Here is a 22,235-nt window from a genome sequence, read left to right as displayed (position 1 = left end):
GGACTTTTCTCTGTTTTTGATAAATCTGGGATTTTTTTTCCTTTTTTTTTTTTTGTGTATGTAAAGATGTTAAAGCATGCTATTTCTAGCATCAATGATCAGTCGCTTTTTCCTTACATGAAAAAGTAAATATTAAAGTCTAAATTATACGAAAATGCAAGGGGTGTGGGGATAATCCAAAGAGATATTGTCTTGCATGATGTTATATGTGAATCGAGTCCATGACTTGATTTACAAAGAAAGAGTTAATTTAATGTGAGATTAACCATTTTTTATTGCTAGTTTAGTCCATAATTTAGTCAAGGACGGCAAAGATATCCGGAGTCTTCCTCCGTTCATTTTCCATAGCTGTAGTGGATGTTGAGGGAGATGATGTTGATTTGTGGCTTAATATCCGAACACTATTCTTCCTTTTCTTTTCTTTTTTTTTTTTTGTTGCTAAAACAAATCATTTAACATGTAAATTACAAACATGGGGAATCTCTTTCATGATTACCCAAAGCACTGTCCTCCAATCACAACTGTTTGCTTTAATTGGGTAATGTTTGGACTGATTGATTGTACTGTACTACTTTTTACATCATCTATTATTCTTTTTATTATTGTTTTTAATAAGATATGATTCAAGCTATGACTCAAATCTTATGTCAGAAACGTTGGCGGGTTTCTTATAATTTACAACTCTCTTTCCATTTGGCTGCTCAACTAATACCAAATTTCATGGCTACGTCATATAAGGTTTCGCAGCTAATAACTCAAAAAGCAATCTATTTCCTTTTTACATTAGGAAAAAAAAATATATATATATATATATATATATATGTATATATATAATGTTTTAAAATTTTTTAAATTAATTAAAAATTTTAAATAAATTTTTATTTTTTATTATGTTAAATCAAGTTTTTGTGTTTATAATGGACAATTAATTAATTGGTATTAGTTAAAATATCATCTGTTATTTTATATTTACATGACATTGATATAGAAAGTAAAAAATACCACATGACCTTGTCATCATACTATATCAACATATCACGTTATCATTTATTATAATATATGTTACATAAAATAATAAATAATATTTTAATTAACAATAATTAATTAACTGTTAATTATAAAAATTTATTTAATTGATTAAATGTAATAAAAAATTAAAAATTAATTTAAAAATGTTTTGATAGTTGAGAAAATTTTTTAAGTATCACCAATTATTTATAAATAAAGATTATTAATTATGATGATCTATGTCTAAATTCAATTCAGTCAACACTTCTAAGTGTATTTTTTTTCTTTATTTGAGTATTTTATGTGTAATAATACTTTAATAAATTTTAGTTCAACTAAAATTTAAAAACATATTAACTAGTTTGGCAATACCTCAAGTAGTGTTAACCCTTAATTAATAATTATTTATGTTATGTAAATATAAATACAAAAATCACTTGTTACAAAATTATAATTACTAATTTATTTATCTGATGGAATTAATTATATTCATTATGATATATAAGTGCGTGATTGAGTTTATATTGAGAGAACATTTTTATTTGGTAATTTTTTAATTTCATTTAATGTTAAAAACTAAACTTTTTTATTTAGTAAATTCAGATTAATTGTCGACAGAGTATATTAATAGTAAGTTTCCTTTTTATATACTGCGACATCGTGTGGGTGTGTGATGCTTGTGATAAGCCAAAAATCATGGGTAACATCTAAGCAGGAAGAAGACAAGGATAGGCTTCCGAGAGTACAGATTTAGGAGGTACGAAGGAGGTGGCGTAGCCAGCCCAAATCCGGCAATGGCCGCCAATTTAAGCCGAACAGCAATGCTTGGGAGCCGCATTCATTTCCACTACCTGGTCTGAAACATCAGGATGTTAACAGGAAAGTCCCTATATTACGAACCAAGGAACTCATTTAGTTATTATTGGATCCTCAACCGCCCAGAAGCAGTTTCATCTACCAAAATTTCTAGTGCATATCAAAATAGACTTTATACCTTTCCGTCATGCTTAGTTTCAAACAATTAGTTCATGAAATAATGGGCAAGGTTCCGAGATATTATTAGGAGGAATGATTCCCTTGCTTAAAGGATATTGAAGAAGGTAAACTGTAAGATGGTTATGTGCAGAGATCAGCACTTCTCAGAGAGGTTCTGCGTGCAACTAAGGTTTCTGCCCAACTAGTAGGGAGGCTTTAGCAATTTCTAGGGCCTCCTCAACCGAAGATGCTTTCTGAAGCTTGGCTTTGTCAATGGAGGGCTGGCTCCTTGCAAGTTCAGGAAGGAGTTTAAATTCCTGTAACATAACAGCATGGTCGTGCATATTAGAGCCTTGGAAGCAAAGCCTAAGATAACATAGCACAAAAGATACAGGAGAAACGATCGAAAAGCAAAAACAGCATTTCAGAATATATTGGAAAAGGGTTTCATGTTTGTGATACTTCATCTTCAAATTTAGCAACCATTCAAATCTCTAAGCTGCATAGGATAAATAGGTAACATGTATTTGGTCAACCCCACAAAATAAAGTTTTTCAAACCTCTTTGGAAGCTTCTAAACCTAACTAAGAACTGATTTATTGCAGTATACAATGCCAAGATAGATACTATATTTGACATTGTCATCTCATAGTACCACAGAATGCTTCAAGAATACAATCTATTACTGAAAGTTGGTCCTACATGCAACAAGTGCATCTCCTACAATCCATTTTAAGCATCATTTAGATTTTGATTAAATACATGGTCAACTCGAAACTGATATCCAGATTTAGCTTCCTTTTTCCACATATTATTATATTTGTATTGAAAAAACTTGCCTTTATACAATATTTAGCTGTTTATAAATATTCTTAATTAGGAATCTTGGTTCTGTATGAATACCATGCATCTAGTTTCATCCTAACACTTTCAGCATTCCAGCACATTGTCAGACTACTCTCAGAGATAGCCCAGATTTCTCATTGTTAGTAAACAGTGTCAACTAATCAACCAGCAATGCTAATTGGCAAGGAAAATTAGAAATCTTATAAAGAAAAATACCTCGGCACTTCCACTTTCAAGAAGAACTCCTTTCAGTTTACCTGTAATGGCACGGAGAAAAAGTTTAATTATACTTTGTGAAAAATGTAATGGAAAATGGGGAGAGAGAAAGAGTCTATTACCAGAATCTATCCAGAAAGTAGCAATTTTCGGATCAAAATTCCCAATCTCAACGGTCTCTCCAGCTGCCAAAAAGATTATAATTGTAAATGCTGAATATGAGATAAAAAATACATATAAATGCAACGTTAAAAATGCATGTAAGATATTCTCACCATTGTCCCCAAAAAACTGCCACCAAACTTTCTTGGGGCTCCCTTCATACTCAAAAACCCTTGAGTAAAAATATGGCAGATAATCATACCTGGAAAACATGTAATGATGCAACTCATTAACATTTCAGAATGAAAGATAATCACTAGCAGTGTATCTAACACCCTAGAAATTAGGCATGATGGAAGATAAGAGATAGACCATCACATACGTGTGAGTTTGAGCACTAAGCAATGCCTTAACACAATGCTGTGCAGATCGACGAGCATGATCAACATGTTCAACTCTTGCCATGCGGTCATACATCTGTTCATGATAAACCACGTGTACTTACAGATCTTGAAAGGAAAAATGGTTATTGATTTGAGAAAATTGTACCTTAAGGGGGAATGTAGCAACATCTCCAACTGCAAAAATTCCAGGTATGCTTGTCCGGAATAGACCATCAACCTGGTTCATATGCAAAGTCATCAATAATCATATCCATATACTCCACTAGAAACAATCAATATCTCAACTATGGTTATAAGTTAAGGCGTGAAAATAAACTGCTGGTGGTCTAGTGGTCTTTTTATCAATAAAGAATAGAAAACATGGAAAACATACAACATTCATCAAGGCATGATTTTTGCAATTAACATACACTACTTGGTTACCTGCATAGAGCACCATCAATTTCATAATAACATACAAAATTACTTCACACATGGTACTAGATACATGTATAACTATCCATTATAAGTTAATAGATAACATAAATGAGCACATAATTCAATTAAAAAAGTTACAGATGATGCTCACCTGTATGCCACCAACAGTGGTATTTAATCCCACCATTTCAAAGGAACTAACCGCAGGTTTTGCCCCAATACCAATAATTATCTGTGGAGCAGTGAAAATACAGGGTGAAAGGGCCATTTGATCAGTTCTACCACTATTAACAAATAAAGAAATTTTACTTATGGCAAAATGGTTACCGTGTCTGCTTCTATGGTGGATCCATCTCCAAGTTTAACAGCAGCTACCTGTCCATTAGAACCAGCTTCTAAGTTTTTGATAGAAGCACCCTGGTCAGTGGTTAACAATATCAGAAACTCAGTTCACAGGGTAATAATCAAAATCAGGTGTTTACTGGCTACTAACTGAAAACCAATTTCAAACTAATGAAATTTGCAGCCAGGTGGATAGGCATGGGTTATTGAAGCATAAGTGAACACACACACTAATTGCAGGGTATGTGTCACAGAGAGAGAGAGAGAGAGAGAGAAATAGTACCTTTAAGAATTTGACACCATTCTCTTTGTAGAGCTCTTCATATCTTTGAGCAAGGGAAGGAGTGAATAATCTTTGCAAAAGATGATTCTCTGGGAAAATGATCTACATTAGAAGCAAAAGGAAACTGAATTAAAGCTCAGCAAGTCAAAGAATTTACATAAGATCACCAAACCTTAAATGCAAAATAGAAGATAATGTAGTCATATGCACAGGCACACATGAGTACATATCTCTATACATGCATGTCTTGAAACACAATGAAACTTTTCATTTTTCAAGTTATCAAAAGTGCCACCTCAGCTTGGACCATCTAAAGGAAAGCTACAGCAGAAATAGAATTATTCTTTTTGGTCTCATTAATAACTAAACCAATTACATTTACCAAATGTAATGAACTCATACCGTAGTATCAAGTTTCCAGCCAACAGCAGCAGCAGCAACCTCCATCCCAATATAACCACCTCCAACAACAACCACCTTCTTTGCCTTCTCCTAAATTATTAAATGGAAGTTATTATCGGACCAATAGGAGGGTTCAAGGCAACATCATGAAAAGGAAATAAAAAGATATGGGTAGAAGAAACTATAAGTACCAAAGATGAGATTAGTGAATCAGCATCTGCAATATCCCGAATGTAATGAACACCGGGAAGATTTCCTCCGATTTTCTCTGGAAATCTAAAATAAATATGGTCAAGATATCAGTGTCCTCTTTTTTTTCTTCTTGTACTGTTTCACCAATTCAAGCATATAATCTAGGACAAATAAATGGGAAGCTACTACAAACTGATAAGTATACCTTGAGGCTGTACATCCGGTAGCAATTATAAGAGACCCATACTTCAGCAATTTGCCAGAATTTGTGGTTAGAGTTTGCTTTTCTATATTAATAGTCGTTACTGGATCCTCATAAATCATCTAATCATACAAAAGAAGCAACAAATAAACATTAAAAATAACATTATATAAAACATCAGTAGCCCTTCATAACCAGAGACTTAAACTAGGATAAGCTTCTTAAAGTTTCACTTCATGCACTATTTAATTAAAAACATTTTGTTTCTTAGGTTGCAATGTAATTTCCAATTAAGTAACTTCCTAGAAGAGGGCCAGAACCAAAGACTCTTAAACAAGGAGGCCATAACAAATAGTTAATGAAATTAAACATGACAAAACATTAATAACTAAAGCAGTTAGAAGAAATACCTCGATCCCTTTCTCTTTATACCATTCAGGAGTTTGCCTTTCACCACCAGATCCGACACAAGTATGAAAACCCTATGATGATTCGGATGAAAGCCATCATAACCAGACATAACAATTACAAGCATGAAAATTAGAAGCCGGCAGAAAACAAGACCAGAAAAAGATTAAAGTTCTAATCACTGACCACTTGAACTTGCAAGACATTTCCAATTTAACATCACATAAATACAGCAAAATTCATTGAATTTTGAAACATCAAATACTCTCACCAATGACCCAATGTACACTCATGGACGTTTAATTAGAAATAATTCTTAAACAAGCACAAAATAGCATAATTCAAGTACAGATTGAAAAAAAGTAATGTATCTATATAAAGCTGAAAATTCTTACGGGTAATCGAGCTGGTTTCTTGTCTAGGGGAAACAAGTAGCCTTTTGTCAAAGCCGGTCTCTCATACGGTGCATATGCCTGCAAAACATTAACAGAAAAAAAATGAAAAAACTAAACTTAAATTCAAAAGTAAAATAAATAGTAAAAGAATCAATAAAAATGCAAAATAGGACATAGAATTCACCTCTTTGGATACAATACAGAGCCTGCCATCGGCCATTCCGTGTTCGACGAAAGTCCTTGCTGCATATCCAGCAGCATTGCCCCCTCCAACGATCACAAATCTATCATATAGAAAAAAAAAATGAAAAACCCAAATTCAATCAAGTTATAAAAACATAAAATTATAAATCAAATTGCAAAGTTGAAAAAGAGAAAACTTCGATTGGGAAAAACTGACTCGCGATTGTCGTTAGAAAAAGAAGAGGAGGAGGCAACAACGAAGTTTCTGTGGAAGCCATTGAATCGGATGGAAGAGGAAGGGTAAGGACGAGTCAAAGGAGAAGAGCGAGGACACCAGAGAGCGAGTCCGTGCTTGAGTTGAAGCGAGTTCGATAAGCCCGCCATTGCTTTTCTAACTGTAGAGACAAAATACAAATATGAAAAGTAGAAATATCAGAAGAACGAAAATTAGCCAAAAAGGATCAGCAGTAACAGTAGCAGCAGCAGTTGTTTGAGAAGAAGAAGAGAGAGAGAATGGACCTGGGAACATGTTATTTTGTAGTGAGTGAGAGGTGAATAATAATTTAATTATTGAGGCTGCTCTGGCCCTAGAAGAGGGCCAAGGGGCATGGCAATTTGGATTGGTTTAGGCCGTTTAAGGATGGGACAGCGCCAGAGATCTTTGACAAAAGGGCAACTGTTCAGCGAAGAGTGGCCAGTTGGTGTAATTTTGTGGCATGTCGCCATTCGAGGTCTGTGCTTATTTTATTTTAGGGAACCAGCAGACTTGCAACGATGTCGTCTTATTCGGTAAAATTCGGCTTTCAGTTTTTTGGTATTTTTTCCAACGTTTAAAAAATCAATTAAAAATTGACAAAGCATGTGCTTATTTGATTTAGGTAGCCAGGAGACTTGAAAAACCTTTTTCTTTAATTTTTGTCACAGATGAAAAATTAATTAAAAATTAATATAATATCTGAAAAGAGCTTTTAAATTATTTTAAAATTTTTAAATAAATTATATTTTTATTACATTCAATTAAATCTTTAAATTTTTTATTTTAATTAAATTAATAAAATAATAAAAATATTTAAATATTTTTAAATAATTTAAAAGGTTTTTAAAATATTAAACCATAAAAATTTATTGAGAGCAGTCTTTTTATTACAAGAAAAAGAAGAATTTGAACATTTGTACTAGCGCTAATATGTGTTTGAGACAGGAAAAAAAATAGAGATGAAAGCATTGGACAAATTCCAAGCGACAATAGTTAGCATTGACATTGCATTTGTGAGGGGAACGCATATCCGATCCTAGTGGAAAATTGGACCACCCAATCAATATTAATTGGAAAGGGTATACACGTCAAGAGTTAGTCTTTGACTTGAGCAAGCTTGTTGCATATGTACATGAAATTTGGGAGACTGCATTTGCCTAAAATTGACGCAGAAATGTTAGTACGACTTGCCCAATCAACTATAGAGAAGTTCCTTCCATTACTTTAAATTAAAAGTGTTTAAACGTGGTATCCATATTTGCCAATCATGATTGTTAACTCTCATTAAGCAAGCTTTCAGCGGTTAATTACTTGTAGTTTATGGCACCCCATCAACCACTACCTTTTTATTCCAAGCATGGAGAATGGGTCATGGCCAAAGGAGATCCATCTCGGGTTCTTAATCACTCATCTGACAGCGATGCAGTCACTACTTACTTTTGTACTTTTTGATGTTATTTCAGTGAACGTTGAAGCTAAATTCAGTAAGCAGAAAAGTGGAAAAGCTAAGCTAGTCTTTATCTTCCATTAAGGACCTGGATGGCTGGACTAATCTGAGTTTCAAAGCTTTGAACTCAATGGTAGTCCTCTATCTCTATACGTTTTTGCATATGTCCCGGTGTCGGGGTCCAAATTATCCATCTAGTGATTCATATCAGACTAAGTTGATGAGCAAATTTTTCTGGGTTGAAAATGCTGCATAAAGTTAGAAAATCATACACACAGGTTCGATAGATTCCACCGCACCTTCCGAGTTGGAATCGAACAATTGTCAAACAAACAGCTGTTGCTATCCTCCATTCGACAACCCTGGCTCAGGTTTTGTTTTCTTCTGTTTAAATGGTTCCCAATGTCCAACTGGAACTCATCACTATGAATATCGGAATTTTTATATTTATCTGTAATAACATCCAATCAAGCGAATTGCCTTGCCCAATTCTGCTTCCAGGTTCCAAGTTGACAACTTTGGAAAGATGCTTGACGTGCTAAGGCAGCCAATTAAAGGCACATAATTGCAATCAGAAAACTGAGACATGACAAAAAAAACTAGGGCAAGAAGAGCGTACGGCATACATTTACTTTCTGCAAAGTGAGAAACTCTCACTTCCTCCTTCAAATACAAAATGTTATACTAGTAGTTTGAGTATTTACATTTTCCTGAAAAGAAAAGCTTCTGTACTCAAATCAAATAAAAGTTAACATATTAAACAAAAGGCCAAAACTAGAAGGAAACAGGGATGCATTTCACACAGGAAATGCTTGCTTCACCAAAACCTCAGTGGCTGAAGACTCTGGTAAATAAAATTAAAAGAAAAAACCCCATATCTTGCAGGTTCATCTGTCTCCATCTTCATGGGCCAAAATAGACGGGGACATCCATGAAGAAAACTGAACCTAGGAAGATCAAACCATTACCTTCAAAATTTTGTAAACTTCAAGTGCCTGTCAGACCAACTGACAGAAATGCACAAACATAGTTACACGAGTGGCGCCGATGATTTCCCACCTTGGTCCAACACATCAAGAAACTCAGTTCTGCTTCTTACAATCCTATGAAACACTTCCCTAATCTGCATCTGCAAAGGCACCAATCCTTCCTCCATTCTCCGACAAGTCTCCGCTAATTCCGCAACCTGTGCAGCCGCTTCCTCCAATTTCTCTGTCTCTCCAGGAAACTGAAATGAATCCGTAAACTCTATCAAACTCTGACCGAGTTTCTCCATTTTCTGCATCTCCTCTAACAACCCGGCCATCCCTTTCTTCTCCTTCTTCTTCCACTCATCACCAATCTTCTCCTGCAACCCAATCATGCTATGGGCCCAGCTCAATTGCTTCGGAACAGGAAAATGCGTAGCCAAACCGCTCCTCTCTTGACAAGGTATCGCAGCCACCAATGCCCACATAACAAAAACCATAACCACACTCATTATATAAACCGGGGAAGCCAAACCGGAAGCCTCACCTCCACGTGGCGCAACGAGATTGGTAGTCATGGCCTGAATCTGTTTCGCGGCTGACCAATTCGTGGCCACCTGCCAAGAAAGTGGCCTGAATTGCCCCGGGGCTCGATCTTTATTACCACCTCGGCGACCAAACGACCAGCTCCTCTCCGTCGTTTTAGTACTGCCGCCTTCTTTCTCGTCAAGGTTCATTGCTGACATCAGCGAATTCAAGGCCTTTCTAGCTCTTCTCGCTTGTCCGTCCCCGATTGGTTTTTGGTTCAAAGCCGAAACGGCAATCTCCGCCAGTCTCTGACAATGTCTAACGGAATCAACCCCGTTGGTAACCGCATTACAAACGTCCAAAGCCTTCACAGCCCGGTCTAGAAGTTCAGGAATCAAGCGATCGAGAGGCGGTTTGGAGATCTGAGACGGGTCACGGCCCATCAAAAGAATAGCCTTGAATTCGGCTTCACAGCAAAGAAACACGTCGAGGAGTTTGCGAAGCCAGGGAATTGACAGAGGAGCCTCAACAGGGGCGTCATCCGGAGGAGATAAGAGTTCGGTGAAGCGATCAGAAACGTGCTTTTGGAAGAGCTCTAGGTCTTCAAGCTCCTGCTCGTGGTTACCATCCATGGCGATGACTTGGTTCCGCCTGATGCTGATTCGCCCCAAGAAGGAGCCTGGGTACTCGGTTGCCGGCATTTCTGTTGGAAAATTTTTGGGAAATCCTTGGAGAGAAAGAAAAACAATGAGAGATTGAAGAGGGGGAGGAAAAGGAAAGGGATGGAAATGCGTGGAAACGGGAAGGGAAAAGGTAAGAAAGGGGTGGTGTGTTAGGATAAAAGAGGAAGGAGGGTTGGGGAGTTATATACGGGAGCGATATCCATGGAAATAAATTGTCGGGGAAGAGACCGCTTCTTCTTCCTTCTTTTGGACGCTGACTCGGCACTATGCCAGTGGTGTTTATTTTTGTTTCCCGTTGTGCCCCCATTTCTTGGAAAATTTTATCTACAACATTTCGATAGTTTTTCTAGGTGTTATGCACTCATGCTCCCAATTTTAGTTAAAAATTACTGCCAAATTAATAACCTCTATGGTTTTTGCATTAAACTAATAATTTGGGATTAATGTTCTTCACTTTCCCTGCATCTTGATCAACTTATATGTATCTAGAACTGGACTATTTTTTTCTTTTAAGAAATTTACACGATATAACTATAACTTATATGATTATTTTCTTAATTTGTTATGAAAATTCAACCATAAAATGTTTCGGATAGTATAAGATGTAAAAAGGCAAAAAATACAATTTATTTTAGATTTATTTTGCTTTAATTATTGATAACAACAATACATCCATTCAACTTTAACAATTTTTCTATGAGTTCGTAAACTTTTTAAGAAATAATTCATAAACTCAATCTTAATAAGTACTATTTTTATACAAATAGTTAAAATATTGAAACATGTTGAAGTAAATAGCACTAATTTTAAAAATATGAAGATTTTAATGACCTTGAATTGAGAGGGAAGATGAATGAGAATTTATTAAAAAAATAATTTGAACAAATATTGGTCTTAGATTTAATTGGAAGTACATGTATTATTTTAGAATGAAATAGTAGATATTTCTATTATTTTAAGTAGTGGAGAAGGTACACTTCTCGACCAATTATTAATAAGCAAAATTTTATTGTATATAATTACATCAAATTTTCACTATTCTGACTTTATAATAATGATATACAATATGAATTATATTTCCTTTCAAATTATATTCAATCCAAGTAAATCAAAAGGAAAAATAGAAATAAACCATGGATATACAACTTTAATTATTTATTATGGTTGTGGTACATAAATTTTTTTAATGAAAAGTGAATATGTATTTTTTCTCTTATTAAAAGTGTTGATCGGTACTTTTCAAAAAAAAAAGTGTTGATAGGCATTATATTGAAAATTTTCAACATTTTAATCAAGTTAGTTATTTTCAAAATCATTTAATAAAAAATTTTAATTAAAAAAACTACAACAAATTCAAGTAACGACAATTATTTTGAAAATTACTAACTGCTTTCATTACTCTTGTGCCTTAATTAACATTATTTAGTTCCATCTTCTTTTTAATTCGCATATTGATTCTAAAATCTTTTAAAAGAAAATTATAGATTTTGTTCATAACAAAGAAAATTATCAAAATTTAATTTGAAGTAATAAATTAAACAATTTTTATGATATAAATTCAACGCTTAAAATTTTAAATAATTTTTATTTACTGTTGTCCACTTTTTTCATGACACCATGAATTTCACATGCTAGCTTTAAACAAGAGACCAGTTAAGCGAGACGCAGCATAAATAGACAGCCATTAAAATACGGTGGCAATTTGGTAGTTTTAGGCGGAAGTGAAGGGCCATAATTTGAAGGAGTTGCTGATTCAGTGACAAATTGGAGCAAGTTGATCGCGGCGTGGGACGCGTAGATATTCTGCGCCAGATAGACGAAGTCTAGGCCCCGGGGCCTGGTCTCCAGTGTCGAATACCCAAAAGGGAAAATTAAAAACTACTTCAAAATAAAATATTAAAAAAAGAAAAGGCCAAGAGAAGCATGTATCTTTGACCGCGTCATTTCATGGGACCCAAGGCCCCCCTTTTTCCTCCGCTTTGATTCCCTACTACGCGTCTGCACGATCACACTTTCATTTAGCCGATTGATCTTTTAACAGTTTTTACGGTCTCCGACCAAAAACTCTTCGCCGGCCGTCACCTCAGCTTTCTGTACCTAATATATTTATGATTGATAGATTTTCAGTTGTGTCCCCACAAGAAGGGGGCTTAGCTGGCAATTTAGACGGCGCGGATTTTCTGTAGATTTGATGTGTCATGGATTTGGCCAATTATTGTTAAAGTATACGGGGCACCATTTACTATTTAGTTGGTGACTTTGAAGTGTTTTGTGGGCCTTTAATCTTTTATTTAACTCATTCGTATGGTGGCCCAATAATTAATTTTAGTTTCTTGTCCCCATTTAAGCTCTTTAGCTAAACAAGTTAATTAAATTAAATTAACATCTAGAATTATGAAATTAAAATATTTTTCTAATTATGATAATTGGAGATTATTCCCATCATAGTTTATCCTCCCAAACCCCACTCTCAAAAACAAACTATAATATTATTAACTCTTTTTCAAAGTAATTTAATTATAAATTCAACTTTTAAGGTTTACACATAATTCATGGTCAAAACTAAATGAAATAAATTATTGATCAGTTTTCACGTATTTGGGTCATTGTTAATAAGGTAACGTGCTCAATATTCCCAAAGTTTGAATTAAAAAATAAAAGTTTTTGTTTGATTTTTGGGCCAAATGTATAATTAATGGGCTCTCAATCTAATCTAAAGCATCATAGTATGACACAAATCAGATGAGATATTTGTCTAAAGTCAACATGTTTGCAGAGTTATGACCACGCCACTGTCTCTTGTACTATATATATATATATATAAAATTTATGAGGATAACCATGTTTTTTCCTTAAAAAGTGATTATTTAAATAATGTAAGCAGCAGTACCATCCATTTGGCTACTTTTCAATATGAAGTCGTGAGATTCAGCCGGCCTAGCCTCTTCCAAACTCTCCATAAAACAATAAGACCATGACAGCGTTATGATGAAGAGCGTTGATTTGTTTTTAATCATGAGGTTGATGAATCGATAATCGTGGCAAGAAATTAGGAATAAGATCGTTTGTGGGAAATCATTAAGACATGATAGATTTTTATTTTTTTGACTGTTTGTAATCAAATTAAAAACACAGATATATAAATTTGACGTGTCATCCTAAATAAAATATTACTTTGCATCTCTGCGTCCGCAATAAAATATTACTTTTAGTTTCCGTTACCGTTACAAAAGCGAGATAACTGTCAACTACTTCTATATTTTTTATTGGGTGAAAAAGTACCTTTAACGGATGAAGTGAAGTAAGAGAAAAACGGATAAAATAACTCACCTCAAGATGGCTAACCCCATATGGCATTATGATTTATTGCTATTAACCCTTTTTTCTTTTAGTGTTAGCACTAGAATTATGAAAGAAATCCAAAATTAAATATCATAATTGCTTGTCCTATAGTTTAATGGTTTGTTTCCAAAGCTTTTAGCTTCTAGTAATTCTTACTTTTAAATAATTTAAAAAAAAAGAACTGAAACTTTATGATCTGTCCTATTTATGTCTGTTCTCAACAACTTGTCTATTGCATTTTCCTCTATATCTCTTACAGAAAACTGCTAAGTTGATTTGGCAGTGTCCCAATAATTAACTTTATTCTCTTAAAAATTACTACTAGATTAATTGTTATAAATTTATGATCTCATATATAAAGTAGTATAACAAATAACAGAGAAAAGGACATCGCATGGTAATTAATTTCATGAGTAATCACGTGTTGGACCAGTCGTTATAGCAGAATAAACGCGTTTTCTGGGAACATGTTTTAGAGCCTGTTTGGCTTGATTTTTTTTAATTTAAAAGCTATTATGTAGCTCTTTATGAAAAATAATAATTTTTAAAATTAAGCTAAAGTTATTTGGTAAATTTATTTTTATACATTTTTTTTATAAGTTATAATTTTTGTTAAAATTATCATAGAAGATATTTTTTTTAAGAGGGTAATATTGTAATTATTTTTAACAAATGAAGATATTTTTTGAACAAAAATAAAAATGCTCTTATATTTAAAAAAAAAAAGAGAACAAAAAACTCTTCCTTGGAGGTTTTTTTTAAGCTTTTTTTTTTTTAATTTTGTTCTTAAAAAAAAGCTACTTTTTTTTAAGAGTTTCTCAAAAAATTATATTTGGTATGACTTTTACTTTTAAGAGGTAGATAAGTTGAAAAAAAATTAGGCTAAACATGCACTTAGTCTTTAATATCGTGGAATTCATCAACCCTTGGGTTAGTCACTTTTGGTCTGGTTTGTCATGAGGTCACTTCCATTCCATCGTTGATCGAAAGAACCGGTTTTATTATATCTTTTTAAGAGCTCTAATTTTAATGTAGTAGTAGTAGTGGAATATTAAACCCATGATCAGCAATATACTAAGGTTTTGGTTTTTGTCAAGTCAGTTTTGGTAGGTTTGGATAGGACATGGTGACAACAACAAGCTCGTGGCACAAGCGTCCAAATTCCATTAAACTGGTGGGAGTCAAACTGCCAGTTGATCTCGAAGCAGAGAGGTTGCGTCTCACGTGACCTTTGGTCACTTCCTCACACTGGGTTTGAGGCAATGACCCATGTTCTTAATCCCAACTCCCAGACAAAATTAGATTCCGAACATTGTCACGAATTGGTTGGCGGTTAGAGCCTGCAAATATCACATCCAGGCTCACCTTGCCGGGCATGGTTTTAGATCTAGAATTGTAGAGGTGCTTGCTTTGATCAAGATAAGCAAATTGACAGAGACACAAAGATGATTAGATCTTGGATGGCTTGAATTTTGTTATCAACTCCACTGGCTAATCTTTGGGCTTGGGCTGGAAGCCTGGAACAATGTGGGGCTTGGGTTTAAACTAGTTCGAATTCATTTCGGTTGGCCCAAACCCATATCAGGTGCATTGCAGTCCTGGTAGATGCAAGCTATGGAATATGGATCAGTATATCAGACATGCCGTTGCCAGGGTCGTTTTTTAGTCACTTGTTCTGATGTTTCTTGTACCAAAACCATCTTTACAACTTGACATGCCGAGGCCATATGAGACCGAGGTCATTGGAGAAAAGCCAACATCCCCATGTCAGAAACAAGAAGTCAGTGGGTCATCATTGCATATTCAGAAGACAAGATTTAGACCCAAAAGCCGTGTGTATGCAGTTGATTTCTCCTGTGACCCATAAAAAAGGCCGTTGTTTCGAGTAAAAGAACTTTTGCCGAGATTCTGATTTCCACTTTAGATTTTTCTCATGTCTCCTCAGTCCTGACCATTGCTAGGGTGCTTTAAGAGATATCACCGCCGGCATGCCATCGACACACTTTTTAAGCCCCTCCCACCGCTTTAACATGTGCTGGGTTCCCAACTTTTGCCGTGACTATCGCAATCACTTGGTGTCATTGTTTAATAATAATTTTCTCATTTTCACTAGATAGGGCCAAAAATCTATTGAATTATTCCAGTTACTTTAAACCTACTTGGAATTGAACATGGGGCATCAATTCAAACATCACAGCTTCTCCTTGTTGTTGGAAAGTTCTAAAATCTTGATTTACTCATAGAATTACTTAAGTTTATGTGAACTATAGAATAGAGATGTGCTTACATCATCAGAATTGGGGAATATATATACTTAACACTCTCTTATCAATTCTATCTTCAATGGCCAAAATAAATAAAAAAATTGGAGGAAGAGAGAGAATTTTAAAGTTGAAAGACTATTTCAAGAAATGGGGGACCATGGAAGGATTGAGCAGGAAGGGTAAGAATGGGCACCAAAGTTGGAACAAGGTCCTTGAGAAGATAGATGGTGGGGGCAGGACTGAAGAGTGAAAACTGAAAAACATAGTGTATGTGAGAAAGAAGATTGGATTATTTGATTAAATTAATGGTGAAGACTGAAGACAAAGGGGTTAAAAACCCATGAGGACCACATTTAAGCAAAATAGCTTATGGTAGAGACATTACATCCATGACTTAATAACTTAACCAACCATGCTTTAAAAGGCAACGTCCCCCAAATATTTCCTTGCTAATCAGTTCTTAAATTCCCAATGGTAGGCCCATTTGCCACTCCATTGCTCCTCCTTAAAGCTAAGTATAATCATTCCCACTTTTCAATTCCGCCCCTCCCCTTCTAAAGGTCTTTTTTAAAAATGATTCGTATATTACTTTCAAAGTTTGGCTTGCGATGCATCCAAGCAAAAGTCACTTCCTTTCATTTTTCACATCAAATGTGGTTGGATGATTCGCATCAATCAACAGAAACTCCTTCGCTTTCACCCTCTCCACAAACTCCTTCCTTCATTTATCTATATCTGTTATATATATATATAATATTTATTTGTCCATCTACGTACACGTTTGTCATGCCTTAACAAACCCCATACAGATTCAGAAAAATACCCAAGTTTTTCTATTATGTCCTAACTAATTTCTTGATGTGTCACAATACGAAATAACCTTTTTTTAATCATTGCTAGTGTACATTACACTCTGCCCATCATTGAGTATAATACACATTTATATAATTAATCCTATAGCACCCTAGTTCCTAGCTATAATATTACCTCTTTAACATAATGTTGTCTTTGGATAATATCAAGAAAACGAAGAACAAGGACACTTTAACGTATCAGAATCTATCAGAGTATCCAAAATGATGTCAGGTAAATAGGGAACGATTCTCTGATCATCCCAATCGAATACATACTTCAACTATGTTGATTTATTTTGGTCTATATACATACAAAACTATGTCCTGCCTCTCCAGAGGAAAAAACTTACACATCTTAGAGATACAAGTTGGTGAATTATTATACGATTTATGATTAATTGAATTATCAGAGTAGAAAACAAAGGGGCAAGTAGATGGCAATCCAGCTGATGTTGAATAGGTGTAAGGACTTGAACAAGCTCCACCTCCCAAAGGAGGCAGCAGGTTCCCAAAAAAACAAATAAAAGAGCAAACAATGAATTAATTTTTGATTGAAAAACTGAAACGAGTCTAATGGGCATTGAGAAAAATTTTTATGATTAAATTTTAAGTTATGTTAACCCAAAATGGGATTTGAATTCATTTCGATGGGTCTTATCAAGGAGAGTTGTTGTAAATCAAACAACCAATTGGATTGTGTGATATTAACCATGCTACGTATTGGAACTCTTCCTATACAATCGACACTTTCTTTTCTGGTTAATGAAGCAAAAAAAAAAAAGGAATTAGTCAAACAAATTTAGTTCATAGACTGATCTGAATCTATATAACTTGCAGTAATTATATTCAATATAGGAGAGGAAAACAAGCTTTATGTTGGTCCTTCTCATCACTCTAATGGTTTATTTTGATTTATTTCTATTTCCTTTTAATGGAGCAATCTAAGATTAATTATATATATATATATATATGGGACTCGGGATTCATGAATTACGTGATGCAACCGTCATCAAGGACTACTGAAACAATAATGAAAAAGGAATAATGATAATAAAGAATTAGAAATGAGGTCTTGTCCTGAAAATAGTTGATATGTATTATATATTTATATATCCCCATAAGTAAGTATGAAGGAAAAATCAAAATTAAGTGATTTCATTTTCATCATGTCTCCAATTGTCCCCTAACTGAATGAGAGCCTTGTATTACAATCATTCCTTCTGTTATAAACTTTGTATTTCCACATCTCCCTGCATTCTTCATAAACGGTCTTTGGACTTTTCTGTAAAGCCCTGATCATCAGCTTAAACTCCCATCACTAATTAAATAAGATATAGCTGTAAATTTTATGAACTTAATTTCCTTTTTTAAAAGAAAAAAATATTTTACAATGCTCTTTTCTTGAGGAGTTTGCCTCTGTAATCCTTAACTACTTTGCAGACATCCAATTTGGGAATTGTACAAGTGATTGGATATTTGCCTATTATTTGAGAAACCAATTTTTTTGTTTTGTAGGGAAACCCTAATTACTTGGGGTAATATTTACAAAAAATAATTACTTGGGGTCGTAAGAGGTTAAAAACCACTCCTTAAAAAAGTAGAGAAAATATGTGATTCCCTTTGGTAAAAGCTTACTCCCTTCTAAATAGAAAAGAAAACTAAAATTTTTTTTCGAAAACACTTTTCAATCTTACCGAACGAAACCTGAATGTGTTCTCATTTTCCCTGCAAAAATTAGAGATCTTTAGAATTTAAACAAGATGACCAGCCTGTTTGTAAACAAAAGTAGTATACCAAAAGAAGAAATCAAAGGTTGCAGAGAGCTTGATATATTTGCAGCTAGAAACATAGGGTAAACCGACATGATTAATAGTAAATATCATATCTGCTTTTTGATGATGAAGGGGGCCAAACACAAGCATCTCGAAACCTTTCTCAAGATTCACAAAAGTGTTGGTTTAATGGTTTGCTGTCACACCCCTTTTTTTGGGTATGGATGAGTTGGTTTGATTTGTATGCACCTCAATGAAATTATTCCTTAGAAATATTACTAGTACCAGTATCTCTCTGTTTCTGTTTGGTTAACATTATCTTTTTATCTTTTGGTAATTAATCCTCTGTAATTTGCAGCAGTGACCCTAGAAAAATCCACTGCCATGCAGAATATCCTCCTCTCTAATACTATAAATATTTATGCCATGTTAGGGTAAGTACATATATATATATATATATATATATGTGAGTTATCTAATTCAATAATCTCTTGAATCTTGACCTCGTTAATCTCCTCTTCAAAACAATAATATAAAAAACGAAGAAGAGAAAATTCCTCTGTACTTGCAATCATTTTCGATGACATGTTAATGATCGATTCATTGGTTAATAAATAAATGATGAGAAGAGATGGGGTGAATGGTAAGAGTTGCAGAAAGGCTACAGAGAGAAAAAGAGAGTCAGTGAAACAACCGGCAAAAGTTTGAAAGAATGAAAAAGGCAAGGGTACGTGAAAGATGGTTACGTAATACAAGTCTACGTAGAAAATGGTAATTCTGCTGTCTGTGTGTGTGAATAGAACCGATGAAATGTCCTTTTAAGGTTAGATGAAAAATTTTGGGTCCCCCTTTTGAATGGACCCCATCCAGTTTCAATGTCGGCACATCATTTTGTACTTCTCTTACTTTTAAATGGGGTGAGACAGAGCCTCCACTTCTTGCAAACCCCAAGAATCATAGTTTTTGATCAGAAATCATTAGTGTAAAATTCTTTATTTCTTCTCTGCAAAACAAATCAAAGAAAGCAAATACCAAAAGATATAGAGAAAGGAGGTGGATGCATAATTACTAATTGGGAGAAGAGAGGATATTTATCATATCCAACGTTAACATGGGTCACCATTCTTGCTGCAACCAACAGAAGGTTAAGAGAGGGCTTTGGTCACCTGAGGAAGATGAAAAGCTCATTCGATACATCACCACTCATGGCTATGGATGTTGGAGTGAAGTCCCTGAGAAAGCTGGTCACTGCTCTATCTCTATCTCCCATCTCTCTCAACACTTTTTGTTCTTTTTGATAACTGTTTTTCTTGCATGTCTGTAACTCAAGCAATACATTTTTTTTGTTCTCTTTGCAGGTCTTCAAAGATGTGGGAAAAGTTGTCGATTGAGATGGATTAATTATTTGAGGCCTGATATTAGAAGAGGGAGGTTTACTCCTGAGGAGGAGAAGTTGATTATTAGCCTTCATGGGGTTGTAGGGAACAGGTTCAAAGTGACTTTATCTACACCTTTTTTTATTTTACTTTAAAGTTCCATAGTGTAACGATTCTGGGTTTTGTGTCTAATGGTGCCGCAGTCAGATGCAGCCATGTTTGTCTCTCTGGAAATTCTTAAGAGTTTCAGGTGGTGTATGGTTGAATTAATTAAGAACTTGATCAACAGTTAAAAGATGAAAATCCACTCCTAGCTGAAGTTAAGGTTTTAATTAGACAAACTTCAATGTTAAGTCTTGGGTTTGAATTAATGTCTAGAGTTTTATTTAAGTAATGACTACAAGCAAGCTCACTACTGTTGAAGTAGTTGCTAAAGCAGCTGTCACCGGCATTTCAAGGGCGTTAAAAAGGCAGTATCAGACGTTGAAACACAAGTTTTCAGCTGGAAATCACATGTTTCACATCTTCAAATTCTTCATCATTTTTCCTTAATTTTCCCTTATTCCCTTAAGCAATTACCATTTCCCTTTTTTTGTTTTTTCCTTTTGTGGATGCACTTTCTCCCATTTCCACTCCACGTTATAAGTTAATATTTCATAGTATTAGTAATCCTAGATTCTGTTTTCTCGAGGTTATTCAATTTCTAATATGTCCGAGGGAATTGTAGATGGGCTCACATTGCAAGCCATTTGCCTGGAAGGACAGACAATGAGATAAAGAACTACTGGAATTCATGGATCAAGAAGAAGATACGAAAGCCTTCAGCACCTCCAACTAACACTGCTCCCAGTACTGAGCATTCCCAGATAAATTATGCTTCAAACCAACTAGATCAGTTAGTAAATCAGGACTTGACAGCAAGGGCACCTGCAACTCAAGAAACCCTATTTTCTTCTCCAGCCCCATTATTTATGTTTGACACAAGTCCACTTGATGGGATGCAAGATGGTAATGTAAGAGGAGAGCTTTTCCATGCATCGGCTAATTTAAACACTGAGACTTGGAATCTTAACCAGCATCAAGTTCAAGCATTTCCTCCATCAACTTCTTTCACAGCCGGTATGGATACAAATTATTTGCCACCATTGGTAGAGAACATGGAAAACATGGTGCCTATTGAAGTCCAATCCTGTAGCATGGATGAGGAAGGGGAAATGACACTTGAGTGCTTGCAGAGGCAGCAGCAGGAGTTGAACGAATGGGTCGAATCCCAGCAGTGTTCAAATTTTCTATTCTGGGATAATATCGAAGGACAACTTGGTGGGGAAGCAATGGCACCAACTTCATCAAATATGGGAACTACACTATCTTCATTCCCCTCATCTCTATAAATTATTAATGGTGGTGAAAAGAAAGAAAACACTGTCCTCCTCCCCCCCCCCCCCTCCCCCACCTTTGCTTTCTCGGTCTTTGATCTCCGCTGAGTAGCTTTCAAAATGTTCCAGGCTTTTGAAAAAACAGTTTGTTTTTCTTTTCTTTTCTTTCCTTTCTGCTTTTTTGTAACTTTATTGGTGATGGGCTTGTGAAATGTGAGGGAATGCAACATAAGTATGCATGAGTTTTTTTCTTCTTGGTGTTTGGAAACAGAAAAGGGAAGAATAAAAAGCAATGTAACAATCAGAAAAAAAAAGGTTTGATGCTAATGAGATAACTCTTACTTAATTTGCTCCTGAAAAAAGGTTTGATGTTTATTGTTCAAGATTTTTACATATATATGGTTTGATGTAACAGAAAAGGTTTGATGTTTATTGCTCAAGATTTTTACATATATATGGTTCTGAATAGTACTAATTGCCAGTATGCATGGGAACACAAAAACAACAATTCTATTGTTTTGGTCTTGTCTTTCGCTACTGCAAATTAAACTTTGAAAGTATGTATGGCTGATATTGCCAGGCAGCTGCTCCTGACACCAGAAAAGTATTGCACTGATCTTGACCGCTCGCGTATTCTATGACGATAGCGATCCTTACATGCATAGAATATGGAAGTTCTTGGATTTTACAGTTTGATCATAGCTTTCGACAAAAAGACATAACATGAGACACTCGAGAAAACTACGTTAAAGACATCATGATTTTCATAAATAGACATGTTCTGATCATAGATGCATACGTAATACTACAAGGCAAAGTCTAGTATTGGTCTTCGTGATGAACTACTTGCTAAAGCAGACACACGTTACCATCCCTGTTGGCATTTCATCTTGCACTTATCCCAGTCAACAGTTCGATATCCAGTACTTTTCCTCTGATCACTCGATGAAATCATCACTGCTTTTGAAGATATAGCTGAAGCTGTTTGAAGGCT

The 22,235-nt window shown here is 34.8% G+C and overlaps 3 protein-coding genes across 4 annotated transcripts; 1 reads left to right on the top strand and 2 right to left on the bottom strand.

Moving 5' to 3' along the window:
* Positions 1-264: 264 nt before the first annotated feature.
* Positions 265-7,051, bottom strand: MDAR6 (monodehydroascorbate reductase 6). Of its 2 annotated transcripts, XR_001927213.2 has the most exons (18): positions 6,895-7,051; positions 6,593-6,770; positions 6,377-6,476; positions 6,193-6,270; positions 5,800-5,871; positions 5,393-5,511; positions 5,187-5,271; positions 4,996-5,085; positions 4,594-4,695; positions 4,296-4,385; positions 4,120-4,200; positions 3,697-3,768; positions 3,530-3,624; positions 3,321-3,409; positions 3,168-3,230; positions 3,046-3,086; positions 2,003-2,300; positions 265-1,895 (listed from the first exon to the last, which is right to left on the bottom strand). XR_001927213.2 is itself a non-coding variant. In XM_018118083.2 (17 exons), exons 1-17 carry the CDS (start codon positions 6,902-6,904, stop codon positions 2,169-2,171), a joined length of 1,497 nt encoding a protein of 498 aa, XP_017973572.2. In that variant the 5' UTR covers positions 6,905-7,051; the 3' UTR covers positions 1,881-2,168. The 2 variants fall into 2 exon arrangements, 1 of the variants encoding a protein (XP_017973572.2); XM_018118083.2 differs by having other exon boundaries at positions 1,881-2,300.
* Positions 7,052-8,678: 1,627 nt separating this feature from the next.
* On the bottom strand, positions 8,679-10,486 carry LOC18606586 (protein ROH1A). The gene has a single exon (XM_007040279.3). It carries the CDS (start codon positions 10,273-10,275, stop codon positions 9,109-9,111), a length of 1,167 nt encoding a protein of 388 aa, XP_007040341.3. The 5' UTR covers positions 10,276-10,486; the 3' UTR covers positions 8,679-9,108.
* An 8,926-nt stretch (positions 10,487-19,412) lies between these two features.
* On the top strand, positions 19,413-21,313 carry ATMYB103 (myb domain protein 103). Its single transcript, XM_088804858.1, has 3 exons — positions 19,413-19,733; positions 19,848-19,977; positions 20,593-21,313. The coding sequence occupies exons 1-3, from the start codon at positions 19,601-19,603 to the stop codon at positions 21,254-21,256; spliced, it is 927 nt and encodes a 308-aa protein (XP_088660984.1). The 5' UTR covers positions 19,413-19,600; the 3' UTR covers positions 21,257-21,313.
* The last annotated feature ends 922 nt before the right edge of the window (positions 21,314-22,235 follow it).

The sequence above is a fragment of the Theobroma cacao genome, chromosome 3 (assembly GCF_053813885.1).
Source record: "Theobroma cacao isolate CCN51 chromosome 3, ASM5381388v1, whole genome shotgun sequence".
Classification (NCBI taxonomy): Eukaryota; Viridiplantae; Streptophyta; class Magnoliopsida; order Malvales; family Malvaceae; genus Theobroma; species Theobroma cacao.
Note: the sequence above shows the minus strand (reverse complement) of the source record. Positions and strands in the feature narration are given on the sequence as shown.

Excerpts from the sequence above, each read along its gene's own strand:
- MDAR6 (XM_018118083.2), bottom strand. Across the intron at positions 3,410-3,529 it reads CTTAGTGCTCAAACTCACAC|GTATGATTATCTGCCATATT; the intron begins GTATGTGATGGT and ends CATGTTTTCCAG. Across the intron at positions 3,231-3,320 it reads GCAGTTTTTTGGGGACAATG|CTGGAGAGACCGTTGAGATT; the intron begins GTGAGAATATCT and ends TCTTTTTGGCAG.
- LOC18606586 (XM_007040279.3), bottom strand. The coding sequence starts at position 10,275 with ATGCCGGCAACCGAGTACCCAGGCTCCTTCTTGGGGCGAATCAGCATC.
- ATMYB103 (XM_088804858.1), top strand. The coding sequence starts at position 19,601 with ATGGGTCACCATTCTTGCTGCAACCAACAGAAGGTTAAGAGAGGGCTT. Across the intron at positions 19,734-19,847 it reads TGAAGTCCCTGAGAAAGCTG|GTCTTCAAAGATGTGGGAAA; the intron begins GTCACTGCTCTA and ends TTCTCTTTGCAG. Across the intron at positions 19,978-20,592 it reads CATGGGGTTGTAGGGAACAG|ATGGGCTCACATTGCAAGCC; the intron begins GTTCAAAGTGAC and ends AGGGAATTGTAG.